This window comes from Cynara cardunculus, unplaced genomic scaffold, assembly GCF_001531365.2.
Source record: "Cynara cardunculus var. scolymus isolate 2C unplaced genomic scaffold, CcrdV1 Un_Scaffold_3999, whole genome shotgun sequence".
In the NCBI taxonomy this organism is placed as follows: domain Eukaryota; kingdom Viridiplantae; phylum Streptophyta; class Magnoliopsida; order Asterales; family Asteraceae; genus Cynara; species Cynara cardunculus.
Window position 1 is genome coordinate 33,166 of NW_020201709.1, and position 16,824 is coordinate 49,989.

The 16,824-nt window shown below is 35.5% G+C and overlaps 1 protein-coding gene across 2 annotated transcripts; it reads right to left on the reverse strand.

Annotated features, from left to right (window-relative positions):
* Nucleotides 1–413: 413 nt before the first annotated feature.
* Nucleotides 414–16,097, reverse strand: LOC112503861 (AMSH-like ubiquitin thioesterase 1). 2 transcript variants are annotated; one of them, XM_025107842.1, is made up of 14 exons: nt 15,807–16,097; nt 12,214–12,278; nt 11,963–12,038; nt 11,664–11,867; nt 9,934–10,028; nt 6,295–6,400; nt 6,175–6,221; nt 5,719–6,040; nt 5,481–5,570; nt 5,340–5,402; nt 5,062–5,136; nt 2,837–2,899; nt 1,950–2,002; nt 414–936 (listed from the first exon to the last, which is right to left on the reverse strand). In XM_025107842.1, the coding sequence occupies exons 1-14, from the start codon at nt 15,924–15,926 to the stop codon at nt 762–764; spliced, it is 1,554 nt and encodes a 517-aa protein (XP_024963610.1). In that variant the 5' UTR covers nt 15,927–16,097; the 3' UTR covers nt 414–761. The 2 variants fall into 2 exon arrangements, with proteins under 2 accessions (XP_024963610.1, XP_024963609.1); XM_025107841.1 differs by having other exon boundaries at nt 9,934–10,031.
* Nucleotides 16,098–16,824: the final 727 nt, after the last annotated feature.

The following is a 16,824-nucleotide window of genomic DNA, read 5'->3' on the forward strand; positions in this document are numbered from 1 at the left end:
AACTCGATCCACTTCTACGTAACATCTAAACAAGGGTAAATCGGTCAAATAAGCCATCCTTATTTTTCAAGAAACATCAAGAATGCACAAAAACTAGTCAACACGTCTTACGAAATAACCTCAAGTCCGAGGATTATCAGTCATTTTACCATATGCGAAAACAACTACTTCAAAACATTTTCCAAGTGTCGGGCTTCAAAATATGTTTAGCAAACAAAACCATAAAACGAGTTGTACAAGAAATTAGTCCACATAAAAAACGTAGTTTTGTTTTCAAATGATGACACTATTAGAATATATGGTGAAAGTTATTGAAATTTTACTTTATAAGTTTAAAACATTTCACGACGTCACTCAAAATTAAGCAGGGGCACCTTTAAGGCCCGTAAAAAAAAATCATTGCGGCAATAATTGATGGATCAACTCTCGAGAATTGATTGGACCTTCAAACAAAAAATAAGCGGTAAATCCCACACAATATATACAAAGTAATAAGTCGATTACAGACCGGTATTTCAACCCATAATTGCAATATAAATTTCGATGCAAAATTACATGCATCTTCAAAGTTGATTTTCTTTTCCAAATATCACTGGAATTGTTTCTTCCCTAAGAAAAATTCTCAAAGTCTTTCGCTCAAAGACGAGCATTCTGATTTCAGTTTTCAGATCGTCAATGGAAATGTTTCTTTGTAAATTCTTCAGTATATACAAAGTATTTGCATCAGGACGAAATACGTACCCTTTGGCGTCTGTAGGAGATCACCGCAGATCAATCACGTCAAACTTCAACTTCGGGTTAATATAAACATCTGTACATTGTTTATAAATTGGATTGCCGTCTGAAGGTGCATCGTGTGCATGGAAACCCCGATGAGGACAATTTCTAATGACTCCCATGCCACCAGGTGTCGTCAAACGGAAGATGCCATGAGTTCTGCAAAACACCATGGTGAATCAGGAAACAAGAATAAGTTGTGGTATTTGTATTATAATGTCCATCCAGAAAGAGAGAGGCTCTCTTCGTCCAGAGACTTGCAATGTTCCTTTTTCGGGCATATTTTTGAACTACAATCAAAAGTTTTCCCTTTTTCATTGTTACTGAAGTCTTATGATAGATGGAGAGTTTTTAGTTTTTCGTATTTTCTATGTCTTATGCTGGTCTCGGTTTTTCCTGTTTTCACCGTACATCAGTCTTAAATACTGTTTGTTAACAGCTTAATAAGCTTAATGGAACTAACAACTTATTCAGTCAGCTATACATGACTGCTTGGTAGTGACTTAATGATATATAGAAGTGGCTTATTTAGTAAGCTTCTAGGGGGAGCTTTATGTAGAAAGCCAAGTTCTTTCCAAATCTGCCCCTCCTAATTAAAAAACTCTCTTTCCATCTATGAAAAAACCTCCCAAATCTATACAGACATGACTTAATGGAAAACCAACCAAACATCCCCCTTTTTTTCCTGCTTTGATGGTTGTTAGTATTGCGTTTTGTTTTGTAACTCCTTGATTTATTCATCTTATGTCCCTGCTTCCTTTTTTCATTCAATGTACCAGTTGCTTTTGCACGCACTCCCATGTTATTATACTACTTCTCCCACATATCTCCATGTATTTTTGGTTTTGCAAGCCGGCGTCTTCACAGAAACAAAGATCTACGTACATCCTACCCCCCCCCCAAAAAAAAAAATCTACCTTTGTGTGGGATATCATTGAGTGTGGTTTGGTTTTGTTATCATAGAGTATTGGTGGTGTTGCTTTTTGTTCCAGAAGATTTATTATTTTGTCATCACAGAGATGTACTAGAGATGTTTGTGTAATAGTCAAACACTTTCCTGAAACTACGTTTTGTGAAACATTGAAAATTTGAAGGGTCGGAGTAAAAACAAAAGAGTATCAAACAACAAGGCTTTATATATTCGTATCATAGCAAATGATGCCAATGAATACCTTGAACTGTCTCTTGGTGCCATGACGATTGCTATGGCCTCCGGCAACATAATCTGGAGGATGAGCAAAAAAATCCTCAGAAATGAAATGCATGGATTTATGCAGACATTAGAGCATGTTGTACAATTAAGCGAGATTCCAAATAACCAGCAAGAAATACCAACATCCTATTGCTGAATTAATACCTATAATTCATCCAAATTTTGAAACAAAAAATTCCAGGCGGTTGTAAATGCACGGTTGCATCAACAGCTGTTCCGTATTATAAGGAAACACTACAAGAATCAAGTTGCACCAAGGTTTCTAGGCTTTGGGAGGAGGGTTGGGAAGGAAGCTTTTGTACTCAATTCTCGTCTTGCATCTAAAAAAAAGTGCCCCACCCCTATATTAGCCCAGACAAAGACAACTGGTGACAACTAGAATATAGTGTGAACTGTGAAGGAAGTAGTGGCATGCTCTCCAAGATTTTATAATTGTACATTACAAGTGAATCAGAAAATTCCTTGACTACATAAGGATTCTTAGCAATTTCTTGTCTAAAAAGGTGGAAGGGTTGGAGAAAAGACGGAGGGAACTTGATAACCAAATGAGCCCTGTATATCCGGAGGTGGGATGGGGGATATACGCAGATTTGACCACTACCTTAAACAGGGAACTTAGAAAGATGCATAACAATGAGCTCCATATCGGATGTTCATCTCTTCCAATGTCCGCGTACAATCTTTTTATGGTTTTAGAAAATTACTATAAAAAGGGACATGAGACATATTCCGGTGATGGCACCTGATATACATGGCGCGTATGAACTGCATTTTGGTACAATCCAAGACCAAAAATTTTAATGGCTTCAGAAATTACTAAAAAAAGGACAATGGAGATAATGTCACCTGATATGCGTAGTGTGTATGAACATCAATAGATGACATGAAACAAGATTGTGTTGGATGCGTCTGCAAAAACAAAACAACGATCAGGATGTAGCACATTGAGTAGATAAAAGTCTTGGGACATTTTCAGGATAACAAATATGTTGAATCAATTTGATTTCTATATGGTATATAAATGAACAAAGGATGATGAAACAGGTTATCAGGTCATTAAGAAAATGGCATACAAATGATAATAACACAGGACATAGTAGGGATATATGTAAACAGGAGAGAGAAGGATGAGGGAATCAGTTATACTTTGAATAAATTGTACATGAATTTTTTTAGGTATATATAGCATAACTATGTTTGCATATATGATAAATTAATTAGCATGTACAAGATATAATTATATGGGTTGAGTTCCTGTGAGAAGGAGAGTTAAGGTGAGAAGCGTAAAAAGGGATCACCACCCTTGGATGCACATTAGGATGAGATGCACCGGATTAATCCCCGTATCAAGCGTGATTCATGGGTGGGTTTGAGATTAAAGATGATCAAGGGTCCAGATCCCTTCTTACGCTTCTCACGTTAACTCTCCTTCTCACACGATCCTTCACCATAATTATATAGGGTTGGGTTATGGCTAGAAAGTTAGTTCTGGTGAGAAGCATAAGAAGAGATCTCCACCCTTGGATCAATCCTAATTGAATGTCAAAACTAATGAGGTGCATCGAGATGCACCAAATCAATTCCCTTATAAAGCACAATTCATGGTGGGCATGAGATTAAAAGTGATCATGGGTTCAGTTCCCTTCTTACGCACGCTTCTCACCATAACTTCCCTTCTCAGACGATCCTTCGCTTGATTATATAACCCAAATAAAAAAGTAAATACGATATAACTCAACTATGTATTATTATATGTATAATATTGCTCATATTGTGTTTCTAGATTTTGGTCATGGAACATAAAAATGTATAAGGTGTACCTTTTTCTTAACGAAGATGATCATTGTTTTCATGTGAAATCGTTGGTATTTGTGAAGTTCTTCAATTTATGGCTTTTCTATGGAATAAAAAAAATAGAAATGCCAGTGGTTTTGGACTTGGATTCAAATACAGAACAAGAATTGAATTACTTCTCTAACTTTGGTTGTTCTACAATGTTGCTTCTTTAAATGAATTCATGACACCCAACTAATTGATATCCATCAAACTTGAACTCAGGTATTGGTTTTGCTTATCGTTTGGATTTTCATTTATCCACGTTCTCAATCCAAAACAGGTTATAGTTCTTTATTCATACGAAATTTACTTCATAGCCCATCCAATGTTATATCAACCAACTTCCAGAGGTGATTATTTGATTATCAGTTTTTGGTCCGAGCCAATTCACCAATCTAAAACCCCAAATTTGTAGATACAAGGACCAACAATGATATCAAGCATGAATACCCCCCTCAAAATAAAATTGACCAACACAGGTTTTTTTTCTATGCACAAATGAAACAGACTGAACCCTCACTTTTACATACTCGGGTGTTACATATGCAAGTGAGGTGACTTGAACCTCTACTAAGACAATATAACATTACAAACCATCCAAACCCTATGATTATGTAGATACTGGACTCAACGTTAATGTTTGAATCAAGGTTTTACAGTCCTTAAACTGTGACCTCATTTATCGTCTTTGTACACCCACCATACCAAAAGATGCAACAATTAATGCATACATATAAATGTTGACCATCAATGAAACATTAAAAATGCACTTCAAGACAAAGTAGGGTAATATCTTCACACAAACTCTTTTTTTCCAAATTAAAGTAAATCTTGTGGATCAGAATCTATAAATATTTGACAGTGATGACAATGGAGCAAATTAGCAAATTCTAGCTTTGATACTTCCCCGGGAAAAGAACATCATATTTAAATAGGACATCCTAAAACAGAAATTTTTGAAATCCATGAGATAGGGGAGTACCAAGTTCATTATTTCCCGGTATTCTTTCCATGAAATATGTCAAGTCGTTTTCTTAATCATAAAAAAAGCTTAAAGTGTCAAGAGGCCAAAGAATAGAACCAAGTTTTTTAGAACTATGAGAAAGCTGATAAGACAGAAATCAGATGMATTATGTCTGAGCAAACAATTAAAGGCGGAGTTGATTCTAGAAAAACTAACTAGAACAGAAAAGGCATCACACATTCTAATTTAGAATCATAATCATATGACTCACATGTATCCATCCAAGGGCGAATAGCGATCGTTTGTCTTGCACTTCAAATATTTCCTCCTCGTGGGTAGCCTGACACTGTACCAGATAAATGCATTTAGAAAGATCATACAAAAGTATTTATTACCAGCCAATGCAATCATGCTATGACTAATCTACCATGTAAGGCAGCTAGTTAAAATGGTTTCCGTTTCTGCAATGAGGCAAAAGCCAACATCACTTTGGCAACATCAGCAGATAGGTCACATAAGGAAAAAAAGAATAAGGTGACGCGGCCTTACCGAATCCGATGTTGCTTCTTGCTTTGGAATGATGAGTGCTGTAACATAGAATTTTCGGTTTTTCTAGCAAGAAAAAATTAAGAAACAATTAGATGGGCACTAAAAGACGAAATAAGCATAATGGAAATTCATGGCACGTACAAGTGATCCAGCAAGAATACCACATGTCTCTAAATTTTTGTTTGTATTTGACTTTGCCAATTTCATGAAGTGGTCCATCAGTTTTGTGGACTGCAAAAGTCCATAGTTAGTATTTTTGCCTTTGCTGGTAACATATAACAAAAAACAGTTCCACCTCAACTAACACAGCTGATCAAGCAATTATATATTTGCAAAATCTAAATGTAGAGATGCAATTTTGAAAGATGGAATATCTCACTATGTGTAACTCAAGGGGAGAAACAACACCATCAGTGGGATTTCCAGATCCAGGCCCCGTATCCTTGACCAGTGGTGAGGTTGTAGGAAGCAAATCTTGGACCTCTGCTAGAACAGGAGGTGGGGAAGGCTGTCTTATTATGTCCAACTTCGGGGTTTCTAGTTTTTCCTCAAACGAAATCAAGGAATCAGGTTCGTCAACACATGGCTGATTGTTATTGTTTGGTAAAGTAATAGATTCTAGAGTTGATTTTTCTTGCTCCAAGTTGCTACTAATTTTTTCAATCAAAACACCATCCTCCACAAGATGCAGCTTGTTCTCCCTTGAAACATCAAAACAAAAAGTGCTATTAGTACCTTCTGAAAAGAAAAAATCGGTTATACTAATATCTTTAATTGGGTTAGAATTACAAGAGGAATAGTGAAATGGAAATTCTTTCTCCACAAAGAGCCCAACCTGGGGATTTCAACGGGTGTCAAATCTATATTGCTCGGATAACGAACCTGAGGTACATATAAGAGTATAAGGCTATGTATTAGTGAATAAAAGAGGGAGGGGAAGGTAAGATCATGATACCCCAATATTGATGCTAGGGGCTTGCCATTGCCCACGAAGTCCATTTGGGCCCAAAATAGAATGTCTGGAGAGAGTTTCCTCCTTTGCACGAGGAATATTCAGATATCTAAAGCAGCAAGAAAAGTAAAAGAAATATTTTGTGTGAGAATAGCATGCAAAAAAGAAAACGAAAACTCAGATGACTGATCACTGAAACATCAACTTCTAAGACCTTATAATGTAAGACTGATGTCAAAAAAGAATATGACCTCTTCATAAGAGGGTCCTCCGGATGAATGATACACCAAAGGGTATAAGGTATAGGGTGTAGCATAGAGGGATATAGATTATAGGGTGTAGGAGGGAAAGACTGAATGCTAATCTTCTACATTGTCAGAGAACAAAATTACAAGGTTCTCTTGTATTGACCAACAACATCCACAGAGACCCACAATTTGCCTTCCACTACTTTATTTCATGAGTTCCACAAGACTAAAACAGTAAAGCCATATTCAGTTAATTACAATGGTCAACTTCTTGTATCTACATCAATACTCGAGTTACTTGTCTTTGTTTCTTAAATTTGTACCTATAAAAAAAGTAATGAAATATATTTACAAATATAAAAAACATAATATTCCAATTGCAATGCTTAACATTTATCTAGAATCCAATTTAAAGGTCTAAGAGCTAAGAAGTCAAAGACCAAAGCAAACTCCAGGGACCAAGCAAACAGAGTGACTTCATTCCTCCTCACAAAGGCTCCTTACAGACACTACTACGGTCCTACAAGAATTTATGGGTTATTTATCCACCGAACAGAAGTATCATCCAAGAAAGCTACAACACAATAAGAGGATAGTTCTTCCTTACGAATAAGCATGAAGCATCGCTCTCCTTAAGAATAACTAAAGATGACTGCTCTATCCAACCTACTCCTCAAACATCCCTTGTAAAACCATTCATGAAATACAATGGAAACAGCTCAGAAAGAACAATAACAAGAGGAAAAAATAAAATCCCAATATATTTAGTGAATCACATTTACATCAATTGCATAATACAATTGAATAGTAACTTGATGGACCAATCACCCTAATAACAATGTGAGTCCAATAATAAATGGGCCTAATTTTATAAAAACCCAATGAACTAAGCAAGACTCAGATGACAATAAAATTAAAGCAGCTTCATGCAGAAGTCCAAGAAACCCTTTATATGAAGAAGGAAGTGAAACAAGAGTTCCAAGGGAGGAAATGAAAGGGTAAACACAAACTCCAACACGAAACTTAAGTTTGTCTTAACATAAGTACTGCAACAAACTCATATAAAGAAAACTACAGATGTCAAGATTACTACAGTTATAGTAAATGGAAGTGCAGATAAGATCAAATAATGTCATCTCAGCATTCAATGATATAGAGGGGTTTTTATATGAAAAAAGTTTACTGCTACAAGTGTCCATTCGTCCATATTTATCCTGCCACCACTTCCCTTATACCCTACATCCACCTGTCAGACACTTTTTTGCATTAATGAACTTTTAACACATTTAAACCTAAGAAATACAAATTACAATTGTAAGTGTAAACCTTAATAATATATTGGTAAAAAGCAACAAAAATAAAGTTAAACAATACTACCATAGTATCATAATAAAATTACAAAATACCTTTTGAATCACAAAAATACTTAAAAGTATATAAAGTAAAATGACACATAGAATCAACTTGAATTCAGGCCCACTACCTGACCAATAGTGAAACATAAGATTTTTTATTTACCCACTTTTTGTGAAAAATTCCGATTCAAGTGGAGGGTTTTTTCAAAGAACAAGGGAATAGATCAGCTATTCAATCAGATGATATGGATCTCTTTGAGCATGTTCCCAATCTCTTCTCAAACGAGTGAACTACCTATTCGCAAAATTATGCACATATATATACACAAACATATATATAGAGAGAGAGTGAGGTTCAAGGAAAACCCCCCTAAAAAATGAAAAACTGAGGAACACCTTATAAACATTCATATGTACGGTATGCACATGCTTGTATGCACATGTGACACCGTACAGATGAATGGTATATTAGAGTGTTCCTCAATTTTCTTTTACGGTTTTCCCCTGAACCTGACCCTATATATATATCTATATGCATATACGGTTACATCTACATAGTATGTCTCCATCTTCAGGTTCTTCTACTGGTTTCTGGTTATTCCTTACAATGTGGAGATCCTCAATTAGCCTAAAAGTTATTACAGAAGGATAGTAAACCAAACCATCAATGGGAATTCAACACCATGTTTTATATAAACTTCAGACTATGTTTGTCTAGCTACTAACCACACTTGTTCCCATTATTTTTGTTTTACAAGCTAGGGATCTTCAAGGAAACAGCCTCTCAACCCCTTGGGATAGAAGGTAAGGCCCGTATACATCCTCCCCCCCTCCAAAAAACCCTACGTCTATGTGGGATATAATGGGTTTGTTTGATTTGGTTCAGACTATGTTTGTATAGAATCACAACCAATCAAACTTGTGATACCCTAATCCCAATTCTCAGCACAGTAGCAACAACTTGAACAACATGAACCTTTACTGACGCCTGATAAAGAACAAAGGCATTTATCACAATCATAAGTTGCGACTTAGCATTTGCAAGAAAATAAAATATAGAACAAAGATAAAATACCACATATTGAAGCATATTAGAAGGTAAACAGTATTAAACAAAGGAACTATATAGCGGCTCCCAATGTTTCTGATGCATAAACCTAATCGGCATAAGGGCTAATACCCACAGTGGCGTCAGGTTTGAATTTACTACAAGACACCTTGATTGTACTTTTCCTCTATGTTTCTTGTCTTCTTTTTGTTCCATAAGAATGGAAACCAAAAAGATGTTCTTCATCAATTCCAGCTTGATAACCATCTGTCAATGCTACAATTGGTCTTACCATATAGCATGATCATTGCCTCATTGGTTTACGTGATACCCTTTAAAAACATAAGCAGTTTTCTCCAAATTCTCTTCCCTGGTGAGTCAGTATACATATAATTAAACTTCACATTTACTACCTTCAATCAATTTATTTGCTATATTTTCATCTTTTAGTTCTTTCATTTGTTTGTTGGGCACATTTGAGTAATGAAATATTAACCAAGAACAGAAACAGCAGCCTGCAAAAAATTGAAGCCAAAGCGTCATAACGCTACATTAGGCCTCACAATCACCACACTTCACCTCAAACAGAATTCGATAAATATCATCAGCAATTCAACTTAAACTTGGTCCTAGCTCCAGCTGCTGATATATGTGTGTATATATATATATATATATCCTTATAATATTCTTTATTTATCTACCTTCTCCAATAACCCAAAACAGTGCGATTCTTGTGTCTTTGCCATTATCTTGAAATGGAAGTGTAAGCATTCACCTGCTACTTCCTGTTAATTTCATAGTGGGCTACTTAATCATCACATTTCTTTGTATCATTTTTTGTGCAACCTACCTGTAGTCTGGGTAATGCACTCTCAAGCTAGGGGAGGAAATAATGGATATATATGCACACATATACGTATAAATAGAGAGATATATGAATTGCATGAAAATTTGACAATACATGAGGTTAAGCCATAATAATAACACTTACAATCGCCTAGCTTGCTCTTCCAGAGGATTAGCATGTGCGTTCATCTGAATCCGAGTATCTTGATACACATACCCATTAGCATTAACTTGTGGTGCCTGCTATTTTTACGATTTCATAGAAAAGTTTGTTTGTCTCAAATAACTTCAATAAAAGAACCACTATACAAGAATGCATCAATAATTGCCATACTTTTACCTGTTTACACCAATAACCATCATATTATAACTTGTCTCAAATGTTATCACATTTTCAAAACATTACATGAACTACCATTTTATGCATGTTTTTTACCATGTGCCAAGAGCATGCTTGTACTTTCAATGCATTTAGATACGAACCATCTCTTAAAGTTCACAAAATAAGTGAAACCAATTCTCTACAATAATATACTTTTCAATCCAAGATTATAATGGCAACTTCATTCATCACAATGCTCTCCACCCTACATCCCTTTACACTTGAACACAGTGATCATATGCAACAACCCTCCTATTATTGCTTCTCCATTACAACACTGAATTATCCGTATGAAGTCAATAATGATCATGGTAAAATCAACAACCACCATGACAAAATGGACGATGAATTTTAGGTTAATCTTAGATTGGGTTAAATTTTTGCAAGTGATTCATCTCAACAGTTATTTAATTGCCAGTAAAACTGTATAAGAAAATTCAAGTTTGGCTAAATTACAGATGAGGTTTCTGTTATTGGGTAGTTTACATCTTTCTACCTTCACTTAACAAGATTAAAAGATGAGGACCAAATGGAAAGCCAGATGGAATGGTAGCGTCTTCGTTGTGGCATCCAAGCTTTTCAAGACAGACACGGCCAGCAAAGTAGCCATGGTGGCCAAAGCTGCTGCTGCTTCCACTATGCCAGTAACAATATGCAATTGATTGCGACACCTGCTCTCTGTGTTCTACGATTTTTACAGCCTGTTCTTTACTACATTAACAAAATGTGATCTTAATTAACTGTTTATAATTATGGTTTCTATTGAACTGGTGATTTTGTAGTTGTGCCCCTTAATCAACCTTATTGGGACACACATATTTCTTATGTTGGTGATATAATTTGATATATGTGCCTTTACATATTTTTTGCAGATTTTAGACATCTGAGGATAGACTGGCTATCGGTTGTTCATCTGAATTTCCTGTGTACTTATTTTGTGTATGTCAATGGTGAAAGATAGATGGAGATTTCACACATCTCTAAAGATCCTGATGTTAGAGTGGAATAGTGGATTGAAGAGTTAAGAAGGCAAAGAGAAAGTTGGACATTCAAATGAAAAGGGGATATATAAAGAGCAAGAGATGAACTTTTTGCAAAGTTTTACTTTTTAGAGGTTGGATTATTATACCTCTTACTGAGATATGTTTGGCACACAGTCAAAAACGCATAGGAATATAATTCATGCAATATATTGTACTAGACTACTAGTATGATGTCATGAGTCCTGACTGTTGCAATAAATGTTCTTTATAGAGATTATTAATTCAAACTAGTAAAATAATGATGATTGTAAGTGAAATTAATCTAGAAATAACAGAGGTAAAAAAGCAGAGCCTCTCATGACCAAAGGACTACATTATTCCATCATAACCAGCTCCTTAATATGTCAAATCGCCAGTGCCTGGTCAAGTTGCAAGTACACATACAAATTATCTGGCATAGTATCTCAAGCGTAAAGACGGCAAAGGGAAGAAAAATAATATTATATTTACCTTATCAATGCTATAACTGTTCATCAAGGTTTGCTTCCTAACAGAAGATCTCTCTGGTAAAGGTTTTGATGATTCCAACAAATTTGTTTGAGGAAGATGACTCCACCCATTTGATTGATATGCATGTTTTCTGGATAAATCATCAATCTTCTGTCGTACAGCCGGCTTCAAATCCTCCAGCTCAGTTAGAGCACTCAATGATTTCTGTAATTCAAATATTAGAAAAACTAGTACTGAAAATTGATAATAATGAAACAAAGGTCTCCTACTAGTCAGAGAACAAAAATTAAAGATTGTACCTTCTTGAGAGAAAGCTTATCTCTCTGAAGAGATGCTCTATAATCTCGATGGAATGGTATTGTTTCCGTAGCCAAACTAAAGAAGAGAAGCTAAATTCATTTCAGATTCACTGGAAGACCTTGGAATGACTGATAATGTCCACGACAATCCCCCTCACTCCCACATCAGTTTGAAATGTTTCCACAAGTCAATAGAAAATCTGCCACCTTACCAGAAGCCAGATTCATATCAAACCAACATATTTTCTTACCTTGAAAACCTTAGAAGCATGACGTATAGATCGATGATATTCTTCTCTTCTCGGAAGATAGCAGCCTGCAGCAGCACAGTTACCTTAAATCTTAAAACAGCTCGGAGAAAAGATGATTATACCATTAAAACTTATGCCACAATTGTGAGAAAAGTAAAAACATCAACTCATTTGACCAAAAAGTGAATCACAAAATAAAAAATTACATGACCTAATATGCGGCTTTCCTAAGAGTACAGTTGGCAGAAAGATTACATATTTTAATATATTTTATGATTGATGAAGAAATTTGTGACACAAGTGAAAGACCATGAAGAAAATTCAGCACATATTTTCTCAAGGAACCAATTTAGGAGCTTGACTATTTGAACCATCAGCTTGAGGGATATTTGGTATGTCTTCCTCCAATGTAACTTGCTTCTCCTACCACTAGGATTTAGGTCAGACAGAGAATGACATGTTTTATGTTCATGTGAAGTTCGATTTTATTACTTACAGCACAAAAAATGGAAAAAAAATTGTGTGGTCAGTTTTGTTTCCCTTGCAGACTATTTTCTTAATGAATCTCGGTATCTAGAGATATTAGGTCTCCAAATTTCTGTGAGATAGAGCTCTTCTATGATTAGATTTTTTGTATTCTATTTCTATACTTCTCTGCATATGCTGGATGAAAATGCCTCCTCTGGTATACACTTATTCTCTGATAATTGAAAACTGCCTGGCCTCGTACAGCTGTGGGGTTGAGGTGGGGGAACATGAAAACCTGAACATGCAGACTTGGTTTATGTTTGAGTGACAGACAAAAATTAATTTCTTTTGCTTTTGGTTGAAGAATTGAGAAAACCTATTGCTCAATCCTCCATATTCAAAGAAAACTCCCACATTCACTTGGTGTTGTATGCCTGCAGTTCAAATGATAAACCCGAGTGTTCGATATCTGTTCTCACTCACCTCATGCGAACAAGCCTAACAATGGGGATGATGATAAGATATCTACTGGAAACTCCAACATATTAACAGTGTATGATATACTGTGTATGTAATTAATCTAGAAGTAAACACCAAAGGAATTAAAAAATCCTAAATATTTCTGTATACAGATTTAGGTGTTTGGTAATTAAGTTAAAAGAGAATCTTTTTTATACAGTGTTTTAAAAATCCCCGCTTCGGCTCAAGCAGCCATGTAGGCGTTAAGCGTCCCCTCACCACTTCAAATAAATTAAGGCCACTAAATCAGCTGCCTAACCTAGGAGTTAAGCATCGGTTACCACTTTGATTACCAACTAACTGTTGAACTAAGCATTTCAAAGAACTAGCAAAAATCAATAAACATTTCTAAGCTTATGCTCATCAATCAACTTCTCTGAATTTAGAGAGAATTTTCCTAACCCTCTGATTAGATAAATAATCAAACAAAAAATGGTATCTTATGTGTTTACATACTCCAAAAGTAACTTTTTTACAAACATTGAAATGAACTGCCTATGGTTCTGCTTAATCCTTGTTTAGATGCTTGAGCACTAGAAGGTCATACGGTACCTAGCTCCACTTTAAAGCTTTTCAGAACACTACTTTGATCTATTTACTAATGGATAAAGTTGCTTGTAGAGAAAGTTTGGGAAACCTCTAAAGTACATCTCATATTTGAAACATAATTAAATGCTTTTGATTATTCTCTCTTCCATCCAATTCGTCTAATTAAAGCCCATATACATCGAGATGGCTATCTCTAAGCTTTTACCAGGTATGTCACAACTAGTCATAACAGAAGTCAATGTAGTTAAAATTTTGTCTTCAAAATTCACATCATGTCAGCATGTACTTTTCGTATAGTCCATGTAATTAATTCATGTGGCATACATGCAGCTAGTTCTATTATCTATAGTAGCATACTTAACATGTCAATGTAATGGACCCTTATGCTTAATATGTAAAAACTAGCAACCACTTCTCCCACAAATGCCTTTTTTCTACGATTCTTATTGCAACTCTTTTTAATTTCTCTCCTAAACTCCTCTCTTTTCTATTTTGTCATTGTTGTTCATCACTACTCAGTTCAGCCAGTTGAATGAAAATGACAAATTTGATGGCGTCTAGCTTAGATTATACTTATTTAGTTTCTCTTCCTAGTTAAATTAGGTTTATTTCTTTACAATAAATATTGTAATCTCAATGGTTTAATTAAAAATTATCACTATTTACATATGAATTTTGCTTGTATGGTTGGTCATTGTGAACACCACCGTAAACTCTACTATGTTGCCCATGTCCATTAATTTCAATTTCAAGGAACCCCTCTTTTTATCCAAAATTTCTTCATGAAGAGGATAGATAAAGTGAGAAAGATGCCACGGGAATTAATTTCACACAAAGAGAGAAAGATGCTGTTTCTTTGCACCCTAACTGAATCACAAAGACATCTAAATGTCTAGCTACTCTTACATGTTACACAAACTGCAACACAAACCTCTCAAGCTCTAAAGAAATCTCACCTTATTGGTGGTGGTTTTCATTCTTCTACAACTATATTACTCCACTCCAGTTCTCCCTCATTTGGCACCGAGTGTCATTTTCCTTCATTGTTCATTTCTAATATTCCCTCTTTATCCTTTTAATCATTTCCTCACACAGCTGCAATGTGGTCAGGGGATAGATGCTATAATTGCACTTGGTAAAAACTGATCTCCTACTCCATCCTAATGATGTATTGCTCCCTATGGTCCTAAGTAAATGCACAATGCCAGTTATTTGCTCATATGGACCAACAAGAAATCACATGTAACACTCAGAAAACCTAAGACTTCTAGAAATGAAGATAAATCTGCAACAACAGGTCTAGTTTTAGTTTTAAGCCTCCAATATACCCTTACTGTAGCTTCCCTAAACAAACATACATGTAAATCTGCTTATCACACACATTATCCCCACCGTGCATAGAGTCAACTACATCGTTCATGCAATTCAGATACCCTCTACCTCCGATATCAACTTTATCAATTTACTGACCACTTCATAGAATAAAATTATTAATACCAACTTTTTTCCGCTTACGTATCTACAAAAGCAGTGATCTATACCAATCCTTTTACACTTTCATTGCAACATCGGTATATCATGGCTATCTACATGTCTACTGTAATTCTAGGGGAACAACAAGAACTACATTCACAGATACAACTACATTCAATATTCTAGTGGATGTTTTGAATGGGTGTTGAACACTTGCACATGTGAAGTACCTCATGTGAAGTGCCTGATAATCTATAAGGGCGCCTATATGTATCACTTCCACCAGAAGTGATTGAACTGAAAGTAAAAAAGTGCATCCAGCAGGAAATAAGTAAGGTATAGCTATGAGGCTAAACAATTCGCATCTAACACCCCGCGTTCTAACTTTATGGGCATAACACTGATCCTCAATTAAACACTTTAAGTGTTAAGAAAATTTTGATATTCTTTACAAATATAAGAAGTAGAAAATTTTCAACATCAACCCTTTTAAGATCACCAAATGAATGAATCAGAAAGTAGTTGGTTCGATCAAAATAGTCAATTTCGAACCAAGGGGTATATGAAGTTGGGGAAGTAAGGACCTGTCGGAGAATGTTATCGGCGATCCGGTAGTAGTAACGGAGGGAAATTCGATCATCAACATTTATCTTCTGTGCGCTGGCAGCTACATTGATTGTTCCGGAAGATGACCTCATCGTCATAGGGTTTGAAATTCCTGTTTTCTACTTCCGGTTCGAACAAAATTGCATCGTCTTCAGAGGATCAATCAGAATCTCAGCACTCTGAGAATCAATTTACGATTCTAATCATGGATTTTGTGAGGAGGTTTATGAGGAAAGGTCTGGGAAAGCAGTCAATGGCGCCGTTGAGAAAGAGTGCGATGTAAACAAAAAGGAGGTTTTGAGATGAGGGCAGCGACGTAAATACAACGACAAACAAGAGGATAATTAATTGTTCATTCAGTTTAACCGGTTTCTGGAGTGAACCGCCTTCCGGTTATTTGATTCATGTTATTTGGTTTCTTTAAAATGATGTGATAACCAAATTAAACTAGTGTTATATTCGTTTCGTTGATCGGATGCATGTCATGACTTTAAATAGATTGTAAACATTCTTGAAACAAATCTCAAACAAAGGACGATTTATCAACCTGAACAAATCGATAATATTAGAAATGTGAGCATAAATCTATGTGACATAGGTTTTTTCCTAACTCGATTGGCACCCCCAAGTAATACTCATACTATCTCACAATGTACCCATATCAAATCCCTTTAGACGGAGATGAAAAGAATGATGAAAATTAGTTTCTACCTGAGGAAGTCCAGGGCTAGTTCCCTTCTTGATAAATCATTCAATGTCTTGAAATTGAGATGAAAAAACTTTTTGTGCCATAATCAGTTGACATCTGAAGAGGCTTTAGAGAGAAAATAGATGTTTTTAGTGAGACAAGAATCCATGTTGATAACATAGACATTTTCCATACGAGTACTAGTGACGGCAAGTTTTCCATCATTGTCACTAATTGTACAGGCTTTCTTTGAGAAGTTTACTGAGAAGTCTTTGTCATACAGCTGACTAATGTTGAGTAAGTTGTGT

What these genes read in the sequence shown, in the direction of transcription:
- LOC112503861 (XM_025107841.1), bottom strand. Translation starts at nt 15,926, where the DNA reads ATGACGATGAGGTCATCTTCCGGAACAATCAATGTAGCTGCCAGCGCA. An exon ending in CCGATAACATTCTCCGACAG is followed by an intron (nt 12,279 to 15,806) that starts GTCCTTACTTCC and finishes GTGCTGCTGCAG; the next exon opens with GCTGCTATCTTCCGAGAAGA. An exon ending in ACAGTTATAGCATTGATAAG is followed by an intron (nt 10,032 to 11,663) that starts GTAAATATAATA and finishes TCGTAAAAATAG; the next exon opens with CAGGCACCACAAGTTAATGC.